The sequence below is a fragment of the Marmota monax genome, unplaced genomic scaffold (genome assembly GCF_021218885.2).
Source record: "Marmota monax isolate L192 unplaced genomic scaffold, Marmota_monax_Labrador192_F-V1.1 WCK01_AAM20220418_F8-fsc00041, whole genome shotgun sequence".
Lineage (NCBI taxonomy): Eukaryota > Metazoa > Chordata > Mammalia > Rodentia > Sciuridae > Marmota > Marmota monax.
Genome location: NW_026695238.1, coordinates 17,640,824 through 17,656,428, shown reverse-complemented (window position 1 = coordinate 17,656,428; position 15,605 = coordinate 17,640,824). Strand labels below are relative to the sequence as shown.

The window sequence follows — 15,605 nt, the reverse complement described above, 5'->3', positions numbered from 1 at the left end:
TTCTGCGGGCTCTGGCTCCTGTGTTTATCCTGAACTGCCAACAGGAAGGCACCGTTTGTGCTCCTGTCCTCATTCCTCCTCCAGCACACACTCCTCCACATTCAGAAAGGAAAAAGGAGGAAGAGGACAAGCACAGTCTCTTGTAAGGAGAGATGTTTGTCCCACTGGACAGGATCCTGTCACTGCATGTCACCTCTGCTCCTCAGAGGCATGCTGTCCAGCCCTCCATCCCAGGGAGCCCCACCCTTGATAGCCACCACCCGCTTCCGTGAACACAAGCAAATCGGTGAATGGGGCGGCGACAGAGGGGACCTCACTGACTTCTCTTTCAATTTTCCTCCTTCTCTGCACAGGAATCTGACCGGCTCTTTTCCTGAGTACCCCAGTGTAGAAGACGGAGGTTCTGCTATGATTTTTTCCCACAAGACCCCAGAACAGGTACAAATTTGCCTGAGAAATAAAAGTGTGACTCTACCACGATCCCGTTCCTTAGATTTCAAGGTTAATGGGTCCCTGGTGTCATCAGGTCCTGTTATGTTCCTGCTAATATCACCGTGGCGTGCTCTAGGGTGCACATCAACGCATATTCCTGCAGAGTCGTTTCCAAATGAATCCACCCTTTTCCTGTCTGGTTGGGAGGAGGTATGATGACCCCCGTGCTGAAGTCTGAGCAGCCTGACTCAGGTGCCCTCCGTGTCCCTGCCTGCCTCTCAGGCCAGGTCCTTCCCCTCCTTCCCGTCCCCAGACCTCGCTGCCAGCCGTCCCCCCACCCGTCCCCCTCGAGTCTCAGCCACTGAGCTCTCAGAGCCTTGGCTCATGGCCAGCTCTCCCCCAGCTCTGAGGGCCTTCCATTAGGGCTCTCAGTGAATCCCGACACTAATGTAGAAATCACACTGAGAGGTCAGACAGAGGTTCAGAAGATACTGACAGAACCTCACTGAGGAAGACGGAAAGGCTTGGGCAGTAGGCCTCCGTGAAGTGTGAATAAGTGTGAATACACATCAGCTGCCCATCATTTCTACGCAGCTGATGCGTTTTCAATCAAAATCAAGGTGGTTTTATATTGACATGCTTATTCACACGTGTATCTGGAAAATGCATGAAGCATCCACCCAATTTTTTAAGGAACTCTGAGGAAGGGGAACCGCGTTGTAGATATAGATCAAAGAATTTTTAAGGAATCCAGCCCCACAGTATCAGGGAAAGAACTGATCGAGGGCAACTAGGAGAATAACAGGTGACATTCCTTGAGCAGGCTCCGTGTCCCTGAGTCGGACACACACTGGAGTTCAGGAACCCAGGACGGACTTTCCCAGGAGCCGGGGAGGGAAGGACTCCCAACACACGACTTGGGGTCAGTGGCTCCCCACTTGGCAAGACCACGAGATCCTGACCTCCCTTAATGCACAGATAGATTCCAGATGCATTAGATGTTTGCATGTAAAATACTAGATCACATATTAACAGAAAAATGTCCGGGATATTTAACAGTCAGGGGGTAAGGAATGATGTTAGAAGCAGGTCACTGTAGGAGGAAATCAGCCAGAATACAGATTGTTGTCTACAAGGGCAGAACCCAAAATTGTGAATGCACTTCCAGTCATATCACTAAGGGAAGTACTTGTGATACCTGTGATGGTGACGTCAGTTACATTTAGAGTTATTGGAAAATAAGAAGGAAAATCTGAACATCCAGTAGAAAAGAAGCCGAGGAATATCCATGGAATTTTTTTTCAAAAGAAGATTTTTTAGATTCACTCGTAAAGACATTTAAATTTAAAATAATCTTGCTGTATCTCTTTACCTGTACAATCGGTAAACATTCAAATCAAGGTAATAAGAAGTCAACGTGTTGTCCCACTCCTTGGTATTTCTCCAAAAGAACTAAAATCAGTATACTATAGCGATGCAGTCACGTCAGTTTTTATAGCAGCACAAATTCACATCAGCCAGATTACGGAACCAGCCCAGATGCCTGTCAGTAGATGAATGGATTAAGAAAATGTGGTGTGTATACACAACGGAGTTTCACTCAGCCACAAAGAAGAATGAAATTATGGCATTTGCCAGTAAATGGATGGCACTGGAGAACGTCATGCTAAATGCAATGAAAAATAAGGGAAGCCAGATATCATAAAGATATAAGGAAGGTCAGTGGAGTAGAAGAGGAAGATTGAGAGGGAGCGGGAGGGAAAGGGGAGGGAACGCAGAATGAACTTAACATAGTCACGATACGTGTGTGAGCATGCCGCAGGGAGCTCCACCTTTATGTGATGTAAAATGCACCCATCAGAAATAAATACATAGATAAACGAGTGAGAGGAAGATCAGCAGAGTGGAGGAGGGATGGGGGCAGGGACTGGAATGGAGTCCATCAAATTCCATGTATGCGTGACTTGGCCAAATGAGTCCAACCACTGTGCATAACTCTAGGGCTCTAATTTTAAAAAAAAAATACAGTGAAAACCGAAGAAGTCAGTGTGCACGGGGGACAAAGTCACTGTCCTATGCTACTGATGGACACGTGAATTGGCGGGGTACTGTTTAAGGGACAAGTACCAAGTGGACATCAAAAACTTCTTATGTGGATACCCTTTGACTCATAAATGCTATTTGAGGAATTTATACTAAAGAAAATAATAAGACAAATTGCTACAGATCAGAAGTCAACAATTTTTTTTTCCCATTAAGGGTCAGATATCAAATATTTTAGGCCGTGGAACAAACATTCTCTGCCATGGCCTCTTGGCAGCCAAAGACAATCAGCGAATGAACAGGCATGGCCATGCGCCAGTGAAACTGCATTTCAAAAGTGGGCAGCAGGCCAGGTCTGGCCCATGCGCCCTCATTTGCTGGCCCCTGCCGTGGAGATTGCAGGAGCTGCTGTCTGCCTGGACCTCGGCACTGGCCCAGAAGACCCACCTCGCCGTCTTGAATAGGGAATTGAACGGCTTGAAGCAGAGTCGTGCAGTTAGAACCAGGCTGCAGGTCAGGCCTTGGGACCTCACCGCCTACCCTGCAGCCAGCCTGTCCCTGGGTGCCCTGCCTGGGCCTCGGGTCAGACACACAGGCTTCTCTTCAGGCTGCAGAGCCCCCCTCCACTTCCCCAGAAGTCGCGGCTGTCGGCCCCCATTCCCCTCCTGCCTTCTTCCCCCACTCTGCAGCACCTGGCCTCAAGGCCTTACCACTCCCCGGCCGGTCAGCCACCCCGTCCTGAGGGACTGCTGTCTCAATCTGGCGGTGGTGCCCTCCTCCGTGTGTGCAGGTCCTGCCCCTGCGGCTGAATCTTCAGGCACCAGTTGTTCTGAGCCCGTGGCAAGCAGGCTGCGTGCTAGCCTGGGAAGGTAGTGAGTGTGGACGCAGGATGTGGTGGCCTCCAGTCCATCCGAGTGAACCCGGCTTGTCTTTACACGTTTCAGTAGAGCAGAGGGCGCGAGCATTAGCTCTCATGGCAGACGGAGGGAGAGTGGGAGGGGCAGGCGACGAGTCCCATCTCCTGCATGCCAGCACACTTTGGGCCCACGGCGCAGGTCGCGACTCCCCTCTGCCTGCCTCTGCTCCTCTGGAACGTGGTGCTGGCAATACCTCCTCCTGTGCGGGGGCAAAACTTAGGTGCAGTTTGTGTGTGACGCACCTAGAACACAGCGGGTCACATCACAGTCTTTCAGAAAGTCCCAACAGCTGCTGCTGATGGCAGAGTAGCGCTGGCCTGGCACATGCTGTCGAGGAATGAAGAGACGGCAGGCCACGCACGGTCGCCGTGACAGCACACAGTGGCCACGTTTGCCTTTCTAAAACATGAAAGTAAAACAAATGCTTTTTATGAAATGAGGTTAACGGTAACTCAAAACCCTCCAAAGGACTTGTATCTAGAGCATCCAGAGTGCTCTGAGACCCCAAACACGCGACAAAGGCCCCAATCCAAAAATGGGCAAAAAGCTTGAACAGACAATGCAAAAAGAAGATTTGTGAAGAGCAAATCAGCATGTGGAGGATGCTCAACAACACTGGTCCTTAGGGTGGTGACCGGGAAGACCACAGTGAACAGTGTCTCCCACTCACTAGGATGAAAATAATGAAAAAGACAAGCCCCCAAAGCTGGGGATTGGAGGAAAAGAAGCCCCCAGCATGGCTGCTGGGACCGCTTTGGAAAACAGCTCGACAGCTTCCTGGAAGTTCAACATGAGCTGACCACACGGCCCAGAAGTTCCGCTCTTAGGACCCCTTTCCAAGAGAAATGAAAACAAACGTCCACATAAAAAAAATGTGCATGAATATTCATAGCAGCGTAAGTCACGATAGCCAAGAATTTGAAGCAGCCTCGATGAATGGATGAATGGGTAAATGGATGGGAGACATGGGGCATTAGCCACACAGTGGAATATTATTTGGTAATAAAAAGGAACGCACAGCTGGTATCCACGACAGCGTAGGTGAGCCTGACTTACGAGCATTGTTGAGGGAAAGAAGCCAGAAACGGCTGACACTGAACCGTCTGCGTCTGTCATGCAGAACGTCCAGAGAAAGCAGGTCCCTGGAGACAGAATGCAGGCTGGGGCTTGCCGGGAAGGAGGGAGGGCGAAGGCAACGACAGTGGACATGAGGGATCTTCCTAAAAGTGACACCACCTGACTAATTTGCTGAATTGTACACTTAGAATACGTGACTGTAGAATATGTAAAATATGCCACAGTGAAGTCACACTTAAAAATAGAAATGGGCAGTGGGCCACATTTGCAGAGCTGTAGGAGTTCTTTATGGATTAGAAAAATGATTTATTGGGCTGGGGCTGTAGCTCAGTTGGTAGAGAGCTTGCCTCACATGCACAAGGCCCTGGGTTCAAGCCCCAGCACCACAAAAAAATAATAATAATAATGATGATGATGATTTCTTGTCTGCGATGCTCATTGTGAGTATTTGCATGTGTACACATGCACACACACACCTCACAATGGTAGTGAAAGTGCACATTTAATTCTGGAAGATTTTGCCATAGTTAAGGAGCCTGAGAAAATAAATTCGATACTGACCTCTCAAAAAAAAAAATCTGAAACAACTACAAGGCATATCCTTTTCCACCGAGGAGGCTGACAGATACCAGGCACTGTGATAGCAAGGACACAGAGAAGCAGCCCCTTCCTTCATCGTGGTGACAGGATAAATTTGTCCAACTCAGGACAGTGTCACAGAGGTGCATACTCTTGATCCAGCATTTCACTTTTAAGAATTTATTCTGCAGATACACTTGCACCTGAAAAATGAGGTCTGCATGCACTTATTCATGGCAACAAGACTCTTTTCTGTCTGCATTATGAAATTCATAGGCAGGATTCATCCTTGGGGTGCAAGGATGTCTCAACATATGCAAATCAGTCACATTAGCAGAAGGAGGGATAAAAATCATGTGATTATCTTACTAAATACATAAAGAGCATTTGACGAAAATCCACATTCTTTCATGATAAAACTCAACGAATTAGGTATGGTATAAACTTATCTTAATACAATAAAGACCTTAATATGAAAAGCCCACAGCTTAATATCATTACCAGTGGCAAAAACTGGATGCTCTTCCTCCAAGATCAGGAACAAGACAGGGGTGCCCATTTTTGCACCTTCTATTCAAAATAGTACCAGATAGATAAATTAGGAAAAAAATAAGAAATAAAAAGCATCCAAACAGGAAAAGAAGGAGGGAAATTGTCTCAGTGAACAACATCATCTTTTATGGAAAACACTGTAGATCCCCCCAAATCCTGTGATAACTAACAAGTAAATCATAAAATTTCAGGATACCACCCCCGGCGTGTCCCACAGTAAAGAGCTCAGCCTTGTGAGGTCCCGGAGCTGTGCCTGGCACACCATTGGTGCTTTGTACGGGGGTGTTGGCTTCATTCTGGAGCTGAGGAAGCACCTCAGAGAGGCCACACAGCTTGGCTCAGTCAGGGCCTGCAGGGAGCAGAGCCCGAGGGACAAGCAAGGGCATCCTGCCCTGGTCACCTTGGTGTCTCCGACACTCACAGCTCCCAGTGGCAAAGAGTGATGCTCACTGAACGCATGTCCCACTCCCTGAGTTGCACGATCCTTCCCAGACCTGTCCTCCTCCTCCCATAGTGTCAGTCCAGGTGTGATGGGATGGAGGTACCGTTGAAAGAGAATTTTACATTTTATAGGAAATATAAATTATGTCTTGGGTGAAGAAAGAAAACTCAGAGAACTCATGGAAAGGGGAAGTTATTACGAGAACTCCTGTCACCATCGGGGTCCAGGCTGGAAGTGGCATCCTCAACTTGCAGGTCGAGGTGGGGCGTGCCCAGCTGCTGCTGGACGTTGAGGAGGCCCAGATGTCTGGAGTTTGAGGGACCCCTGGAGCAGGGGCAGCTCTGAGCTAGGGGGACCTGGACTCACAAGGGTCCAGCTCTGCATAGTCCCCTCTGGGCTCCTCTGCTGCCTCCTGCAGACAAGTCAGCTCTACTAGATGGTGGCCTTGCCACCCCAGGGCTCATCCCCGCCCAGAGCAGGCAGAGAAGGGTCCCGACAGCAGGGCACTCCAGACAGGAGCGACCTCGCCCACTGCTGCCTGAGCGCGGTGATTGTTGGGTTGTTTTCCAGGTGATTGAAGATATCGTTGCAGGCCAAGAAGAGGAAGAAAAGAACAAGAAGAAGAAGAAGGGAAAGAAGGCCAAAAAGGAGGAGAATAAGAAGGTGGTGAAGGAGAAGCCCAAGGTAAAGGTGAGCCGTTCAGCGACGGTTCCTTTTTCCCAGCGCCCCTTTTGAACTCTCCTGAGACGGCTCTCGTTTCCTGGGGAAACCATTCCAACCGCCAGGTTCCCACTTTGATTTTTGTTGCTGGACATCAGTGGCCATCTTTTCCACAACTTAAACTCCCAGGGTAAGTGACAGGCTTGCGGCTCAGAAGTTGCAGAGCTTTGAATTTTCATTCCTCAAAACAAATTACCCCCTAATCTCTCCTCAAAGGTGGGGTGGAGAGAAGGAAAACGTGCTTTACAAACCAAGTCACCTCCCGAAAATCAGAATAACCGTGTCTAATTTAGCCCACGTACATTCGTTGAAATTTGTCACTCACGGTGACTGTCCAGAGGAGGCCAGAGTCCACACGGTGTCACTGGGCCGGCCTGGTGGGGTGGAGAGGAGGGTGCGCCCTGCTAGGTGCTGCTGCCTTGCTCTGGTTGGTGGAGGGGCTTCATCTTGGCGCACGTGGGACGGGGCATCCCCAGAGCTGTCGAGTGCTCTGGGTGTGAACTCCGTTGTGGGAAGTGGAGCTCACACCTCAAGATGGCACCGTCCTCCGTGTAAGAGTTTACTGTACAGCCAGTGCTGCCTCGCAGCTGACCAGAAGTGTCCTCTGCTTCACCTCCAAGAGTGGGCCCCCAAAGCTACGGTCCTACTGTGACTCAGCCAGCCAGAACATTGGATCCCTGAGGGTCATGACCCCAGTGACCCTGTTTAGAGGCAGAGACCAGCTGTGGCTCAGGCAGCGAGGGGCATGCTCCTGGTGTTCCAGGACACGGCCACAGCCAACCCTCAGACTCAGGGACTTCCCTGTGGGAGAAGCAACAAGGCGGACGGACAGACTGTGCCTGGGAACACTGGGGCCAGGTTACAGTGGGAGAAAGGGCTGGGCCAAGGGACACGTGAGCAAGAGCCAGAGTGAGAAGGTAGACATAAACCGTCAATGCCCCCATCTGCACACACACAGGGGAGACCGTGGGGACAAGGACCAGCACATCGCCAGAAGCCCCTGGCACGACTGGCGCTGGCCAGCTGGAGGTGACTGTCCTTCCCCTTGCCGTGCCCCTCTGATGAGCAGCAGGTCCTTCATCGGCCTCGTTGGTACTTGCGGCTTTCTTTAGCAGTGTCCCATTATTGTCCCACTGCATAAGCAAAAGAAGAGACACCCCCTGTTGTTGCTCTTTTGGGGCCTAACCCAAGCCACTGGTAGCAGATGCCCTTGATGCCCTCTCAGAACCAAGGCAGTGGATTCCCGGGTCCCTGGGGCCAGCGCCAACAGCACACAGCAACATTGCCCCCCACATTTCACAATGAATCAGCTCCGGTCTTAGGGAGCCCCTCCTGTGAGTTACACCCCTGCTGGGGCAGCCAGCATCCAAGGACCATCAGGCGACAGCACCAAAACCCAGCCCAGCATGTGCCACCGGGACAGATGGGAAGGGTTCTCCTGCCCCCCGAGATTAGCCGATGGCTCTCTGCAACTGCGTCAGAGTCCGCCTTCACCCTTCTCTTATGAGTGATGCTCCCATTAGACCTGGGCCTGGGCCGCCACCTGAGTGTTTCAGGAAGCTCGGCCCAAGAGAGCTCCCAGTGCCCCACTGGCCTGCCTGGACCAGAGTTCTCACTTGCTTTAGGGGGGAAGGACAACTCACTGGGCACAGTTAACCTTTAGAACCTCTTCTCACTCTGCAAGATAATTTTGAAGCACCTACAAATAAGGAGAATTGGAAGAATTTCAATTTTATTGTAAGCATCTTTTCCTCTAAATATGCATGAGGGACTTTACACTTGCAAATTAAAAAATTCACTGTTAGTGAAGCTTGCTCCATAAGAATCTGAATTTATCAGCCATGCAATCTGGTCATTGGTGGGTGAAGGGATTTTATTAACTATCCATTAAAGACTCAATTAATGATGAACAGTTTGGGACAAAAGCAAAGTTTAAGAGCATCAGCATTTATGAAGTACTTACAAATGAAAGGGAAAATGCTTCAGAATTGCTTTTAAATTAACGTCTTCATGGAAAGTACAGATCTACAAAGGGATGCCGTGATTAGTAAAAGAAGAAATGGTGATCTCTAATGAAAATAATGCATTTAAATTATGTTACCAAACTTTTTTGGAGATCAAATTATCCTTTTGGTGGACTCTTTAAAATTATTCTATGATCACTTGTGGAGTTTCTAGAACCATTCCTGAGACCAGCTATTCCAATTCTTGTGTGGGGATTTGTATTTTGATGTGTAGAAAAATACATCTGTGAGTCTTCATGATCAGACAGCAAGACGGGAGAGACCACAGGAGTTCTGGTGACGTTGCATACATAGATCCTGGGTTACCTGCCCCTGCCCCTCACACAGCAGCCAGGCTGTGGGATCGTTCTTGAGGGGATCTTATGATTTATGACTTATTGATCACCAGGCAGAAAATGTGAGAAGACCTCATATTAAAAGACGAGATAGGATTATCTCTTCAACCAACTTCTTTTAATCAAAAAAAAGTATCTTTCTGGAATATCACCCAGGTAGAAGGTTAGAATTTCCACAAGTCCATGAGATAGTTACAAATAAGCATGATATGGGGCCTGGGAGAGTATTATAGGTGTATAAAGAGCCATAGGAACCACTGGGTGTCTCAGTTGAGTTTCACAATGATTCAGTGTCTGAATTTCCAGCTTACTGTGGGGCTGGAGGAGTAAGGAAAGAGGAGTGTCATGTGGGAACCTCTGCAATGGCACACAGAACGTTTTAAAATAAGTGATCTGTGACTCATAATCTTGCAGTCCTTTGATCATTGCATCAAAAAGTTCACAAAGCAATGCAATGTTTAAAATCTGAAAGTTTTCTGCTCCTTTTCTGGATCTGGACACTCTCCAGACTGAGATGGGGGAGGAGAAAACACAAGCGCTCCATCAGACGTCTTCGTCTGCAGCTTGGCGCTCATTGGAGCTCATATTCCCTCAGGAGCTTCAGAACTTAGTCTTCCATCAGGCAAGAAAAGGAATCTTCACCTAAGCCTCACACCTTGTCCACGTATCAGCTCAAACTGTGTCATGGCGTTAAACATAAAGCCATGAGGACTGAGATGAACACACGGGAACCAACCTTCAAGGACCTGGGCTACGCAGCGGGATTTTAGTATCCACACCAAAAATAGCATCCATAGGAGGACAGTTTGACAGATTGTGATACGCCGGTTATGGTGATGAGTCCTGCTTCCTACACGTTGAAGTCTGGACATTAGAGAAGCACGCCGAGGCAGGCATATAAAACAGGGTTTATTTAAAAAGGGGTGACATAGGGTTCTCCCAGGAGGGAGAAGGGGGCCAGAGCTGGTATCCTGGTGTCCCCAGAGGTGAGGTGTTCTGCCCTTTTTATACGTCCTAGGATCCTTTGTTCTCCTGCCTTTTCTTCTTATCTTTCTCCTTCCTGCATAAGTGACTAAGCCCAGGACTAGGCCTGGAGTGCTCGGTGGGACGGTGGGACAGTAGGACAGTGGGATGGTGTGATGGCCCAAAGGTGGGACACAGGTGGGCTGAAGGGGGGAGGGCAGGATGGGGCAGCCCAGGACACATTAATTAACCACCTTCTGGCTCCCTGTAGGCAGGGGCAGTTCCTGGGACAGGTCACCTTGGCAACAGGCTGCAGCAGGGCAGGTTCTTGGTCAGGGAGGAGGAAGGGCTCTGAAGGAACTCACATTTCAGTCCCTCAGGGGACAGTCTGCAACTTCCCGGGATTCACTCAAAATTGGCCTCCTTGATCCACCTGACTGGATCTACCTGTCTATACTGACTGCCTGTTTAATTCTGGCTTCAGTTGGACCTCACCAAATTCAAAACCTTTTGCCCTGTGAATGGCCCAGTGCAGAGGGTGAGAACACAAGCTGTAGACTGGGAGAAAATATTTGCAAACTGTCTAACAAAGGATTGGTATATAGAAAGAATTCTCAAAATTTAACAGTATAAAAACAGTTTTCATTGGACCCTTGGTTTTAAATCAAAATTGTTAAGGATTTCACAGGAGGAGTAAGGGGAATCATGCCGTCACCAGGACCTTTTTTCCAAACCTCTAATCAACTCTGCAGAATTGCTTTCACTTTTTCTCGAAGTCCGTGAGGTGGACCTCACATTGGCTTTGGAAACAAAAACAACAGAAATGGGACACTATGAAGTGCATTCTTCAACTTTTTTCTCTTCTTTTTTTCCCCAAGTCACATATTAAACCATTTGGAATTACTTCTAATGTTTTCAACCAGAACATAACACATGATTTGTCACATGAATGCTAGAGTCTTCTCTAAATTCACTGCAGCCAGTGAATTTAGACTTAACTAGTGCTAAATTCTTCTGGGAACACCCTTGGATCTAGACACTGCACAATTAGCTTTGCAAGTTGTCATCTGTGGGGCCACCCAGCTGTGTCTGACCACTGTCCCTCCTCTCCAGGCTCTTGGCCCAAGACATATGTGGAGCACCTCTGTACCCACTGTGATGCAGTAAGAGAGGGTGATGTGGAGAAGGGAGAGGCTGAGCACTTGAGCTATTGAAAGAATGGGGTCCTCACCAGGGAACAGAGACCCCAATGGGTAGACCCCCAGAAAAAAATACATGAACTTGTATGTGGAACTGCATTCTCTGGGAGAAAGGCATGTGAGCCTTCTCTGTTTCAAGGGGTCTCTCTCCCTTTTCAACCCAAGAAGCACGGCCTAGAAAAAGGACACGTTTGATCACTCGGAAGGGCCACAGGAAGAAGAGACCGCACCTGGAGAGGAGACTGGTGGCCTGCAGGCCCTGGAGCCTCTGTGGAGTCATGGAGCGTCAGTCAGGGGGTCTCTGGGGCTCCATTCTTAACCCGGGTCTGCCTAGCTCTGTGGCTGCCACGTGACCAGGAGGGACCATTGCCTTTAGCCAAAGCCCCTGCCCCTCTGCTGCCATCTTCTGTCTGCCCCTGCAGCATCCAGAAGGACCCTGAATTCTGATGGCACCAACCACAGCACTTGGAACCCAGAGCGGTGCACTTGTCACCTCTGGAGGAAGGGACGAGCTCAGGACTTCACTGAGGGGCGTCAGCAAGGTGGACTGGCCGCACTGACAATGCCGGAGGAGCCTGTGGTGCTGGGGGGGTTCCGGGGGTTGCAAGTGGAACTGTAGGAAGGTGGGGGGCGGAGGCAGAGGAGCTGGCTCCAGAACTCTCCACTCCTGCCGGGAGCCCATGACAGATGCAGGGAGACTGGTTGTGTAGGCAAGGACATGCCCTGCGCAGGAGGCTCTGTAGAGGACAGGGGTGGGTGTGCTGTAAGGAACCCATGTGGCATAGGGGAGAATCTGGGCTCAGCTACACTTTGGGACAGGAGAAAGGGTGAGACCAGAGGGGCCAGGAACAGCCCGGGAAGCAGGATGACGTTCAGCACCGTGGAGTCCCAGGGTACTTGCCCAGGTGTGTGAATTTCTGCAAGAACAGGAAGGTTCTCCTCCTGCACTTCCACAGTGAGCAGGGAGAGCTGAGGACGCGGTGGAGGCAGAGCCAGGGGGCTCTGTGAGGAGGGAGGCCCTCTTGGGTCAAAGCTGCACAGAGCGAGGTGGCTGTGCGGGGGCCTGGAGGGGGCTGCCCAGGACTCAGTGGTCCAAGGCCCTGCCACAACCAGGGCCACCAGGGTCAGAACCAGACACAGCAGGTCTCAGCTCTCACCTTTCCCTGATGACCCAGGTGCCAATGTCCAGAGGCTGCATTTCCCAGGCCCCTTCCCCGATCCCACCCCACCGTCCTATCAAGCACTCCGCAATACTTACCACCCAAGCTGGACGCGCTCAGTGCCTTGGGAACGCATAGGTTCCTGTGCCAGTCAGGGCGGCTCTCCAGAGAACCAGAACCAGTGGGGGTGGGGAAGAGAACCGCCAGGAGATAGGGGTGAGGGGTGTGTGTGTGTGTGTGTGTATGTGTGTGTGTGCAAAAGAATAGCATTCTGAGTCCTGAAAGATAGAAAGAGCTGTGAATCTCTGGTGCTGATAGAAATGGATGAGCAAAGAAGCAAAACTACATTCTGAAGGCAGGTTCAGAAATAGTTCTGAGATGCTTGGGTGTGTTTTCGAGTTCAGTTGCACCGGCTAGCATATTATTTTAGTTCATTTTTATTTTAAACTCTTGTCTCTGGCCATGAAGGCTGATTTCCACTTCTAAACCTAGAGAAGTGGAAGATCATCCTTTCAGTGGGAAATAATCAGTGCTTCAGAGGCACGTGGGCCGCAGCCCCCCCACCCCGACACAGACCCTGCAGGGGGAAGCAGGTGCGCTGGAAGCTGCTATGGGGCCAGTTTGACACTTGAACTTGTGAGCTAACCGACATATGCCAAAATGCACGCCTGAACTTTTCATATGTGAAGGGCGCTGCCTTATCTGAACTTTGCCGCACTATTTCTGAACCTGCCTTCAGAATGTAGTTTTGCTTCTTTGCTCATCCATTTCTATCAGCACCAGAGATTCACAGCTCTTTCTATCAGCACCAGAGATTCACAGCAGGGGGAGTGTCAGCAGCCTGCTGCAGGTGCCCACTACTGGCAGTAGAAACCTTCCAGCCTGACCGCCATGCATCGGAGCCGCTCTTCAGGCCAAGCAAAAACGTCTCCTAGTGGTTCACATTGGGGAGGTGCCTCCGCGGGCTGTTGATTATCAGCCACTCGGCCCGTGGTATTCTACCATTCTGTCTGTCTGTTCTCCTAGTTTCACTAAAATGGATAGAATAAAATTCTTGGCAATGAAACCTCTTCTAGAAACATCCCTCCTCAATGCATCCCTGCATCCCTCAGTATATCTCAAAAGCATCCCGCCCACGGCACTAGTCTGTGCTGTAGAAAAACAGCTTTCATACAGCAGATGGGAACCTACTAAAAATGGACACTTTTAATAAACCCACTTTATAAATATACTCTTAAAAATCAGAGCAGCAGGCCGCCAGCAGTTTTTTTGTTACAAAGCAACCACTTTGTCCTGAGCAACTTAGTAACCCAGTGGCCGTAGAGAGAGAGCAGGGAGCTGCCTGAGAGGACTGGCTGCCCAGGAGTGTGGCCGAGGGTCACCACAGCACAGGAGACCCTCCCGCTGCTGAATGGGCTGCGAGGTGTCCCAGAAGGCAGGAGCTGTGGAAATGGCTCAGTCTGCAGAAAGAGAAGGTCAGGTGCTGCAGACCCCAGCTGACAGTGTGCTGGTGGGCGAGGCAGAGGACAGACACCACGCAGGCCCCGCCCAGAGACAGGCCCCGGTGTTGAGAACCAGCCTGCCCCATTTGTTCACTGTGCGCTCAGCCAGCGAGCCTGGGAAGGGATGGAGAGTGTGGTGATGGAGCATGGCGCCACTCGGGGACCAGGTGTAAGGAACTGGCATGTATTAGTCACTATGGTCTGAACATCTGTGTCCCCCCAAATTCATGTGTTGGAATCCTAATTCCCATTGTGAGGTGTTAGGAGAGGGGGCTCCTGGGAGGTGATCAGGCCATGAGGGAGGAGGTCATGTGGTTAGTGCCCTTATAAAAGAGGCCCGGAGAGCTGTCCTGCCCCTTCCTCCACATGAGGACGCAGCCAGAGGCCCCACCTGTGAAGCAGGGAGTGGCCCTCTCCAGACACCAGATCTGCTGGTGCCTTCATCGTGGACCTCCCTCCAGGACTGTGAGCAAGGAAGTTCTGTTGGTTATCAGCCAACAGCAGCCCAAGCTGACGGGCACATAGGGCAAAACCAGCAGGACCGTCTTGAAGCAGGACGGATCTGTCCATGGTGAGTGCGTGGAAGGTCAGGAGGACTCTGTCCACTCCCAGACTCCTGGTGTGATGGAAATGTCCAGAAGCAGGCATGACCGTGGGCTGCCTTCACAGTCTCAGGCCCAGGAGAACCTGACCATGGCTCCACTGGGGACCACTGAACCAGTACTGTCCCTTCGCTGGGAGCCTGACTAAGGAGAATGTGCCCCGAGAAGACAGTGAGGAGGGAGAGCAACCCAGAGGTCCTCGGGGAGCCAGGGTAAAGGAGCCGAGAGGTTTCGCCTCGAGCAGACTCTGGGCAGGAAGATCTGGGCAGTCCTGAGGCTCCAGGAATGAGCCCTGGGCTGGTGAGAGGCAATCGGTCGTCTGTGGACCTCGCTCTGGCTGCACATTAGGATTGCCTGGATGGTTTTAAGAAGAAAAAAAGACCCAGTGTCCACGTCCTGTGCAGAGTGGTCTTGCTGAATTGATCTGGGAACGTGCTGGGCATTGGGAGTTTTGTTTCTAAGCTCCCCACTGGGTTAAGATACGCCCCTAGTGGAGCAGGCTACTCTCCGTCGAGAAGAAGGGAGTGTCGGAACAAGGGCTGGCCATGGCCTCCACCCGAGCAAGCAGGCCAGAGCGCAGAGGCCTGGCTGCACCAGGCGGCCTGGACAGGGAAGGCACCCCCGCGTCCATGGGGAAATGTGTGTGATGGCACAGGAGCGCCCACGGCCCAGGAACCAGCTGGTTAGAGGTGACTCTGGCAGGCACCATGGGCAAAGGACCGTGGTGTGAGGCAGGCCCTGGAGGCGGAGCGGAAGGATACACTCCTGTCCCCCCCCCCCCCCAGCCAGTGCTCAGCAAGTGTGTGCAGTGAGCAGACAGGCTCAGAGACATTTCCCTGAAACCAAGGCGAGGTCAGAAAGTCAGGAAACAAACCCCAAACAGAATGGCGGCGGCGTTCAGCCACACATGAGGAAATACCCCCCAAGGAAACACCGCGTTCCACCTCGTCGTCTGGCCAAACTTGTAAGTCCCTGCAGTGACACTGATATTAACAGACGTGGCGTGTGTCTGAGCAAGCAAAGAGGAAGAGGGAGAGTCCTAGCTTAAAGGTGACGGT

General features: G+C 50.8%; 1 protein-coding gene across 12 annotated transcripts in view; it reads left to right on the top strand.

The window, feature by feature from the left end:
• Iqca1 (IQ motif containing with AAA domain 1) overlaps positions 1-15,605 on the top strand; it is a 142,818-nt gene that overhangs the window by 58,782 nt on the left and 68,431 nt on the right. For 10 of the 12 annotated variants that reach the window (XM_058577438.1, XM_046439733.2, XM_046439739.2 and 7 more), the window contains 2 exons: positions 354-438; positions 6,613-6,732. In XM_058577438.1, the coding sequence (XP_058433421.1) occupies positions 354-438; positions 6,613-6,732 (205 nt within the window). The remainder of the gene's footprint in view (positions 1-353; positions 439-6,612; positions 6,733-15,605) is intronic. The other 2 variants (XM_046439735.2, XM_046439741.2) reach the window with 1 other exon arrangement.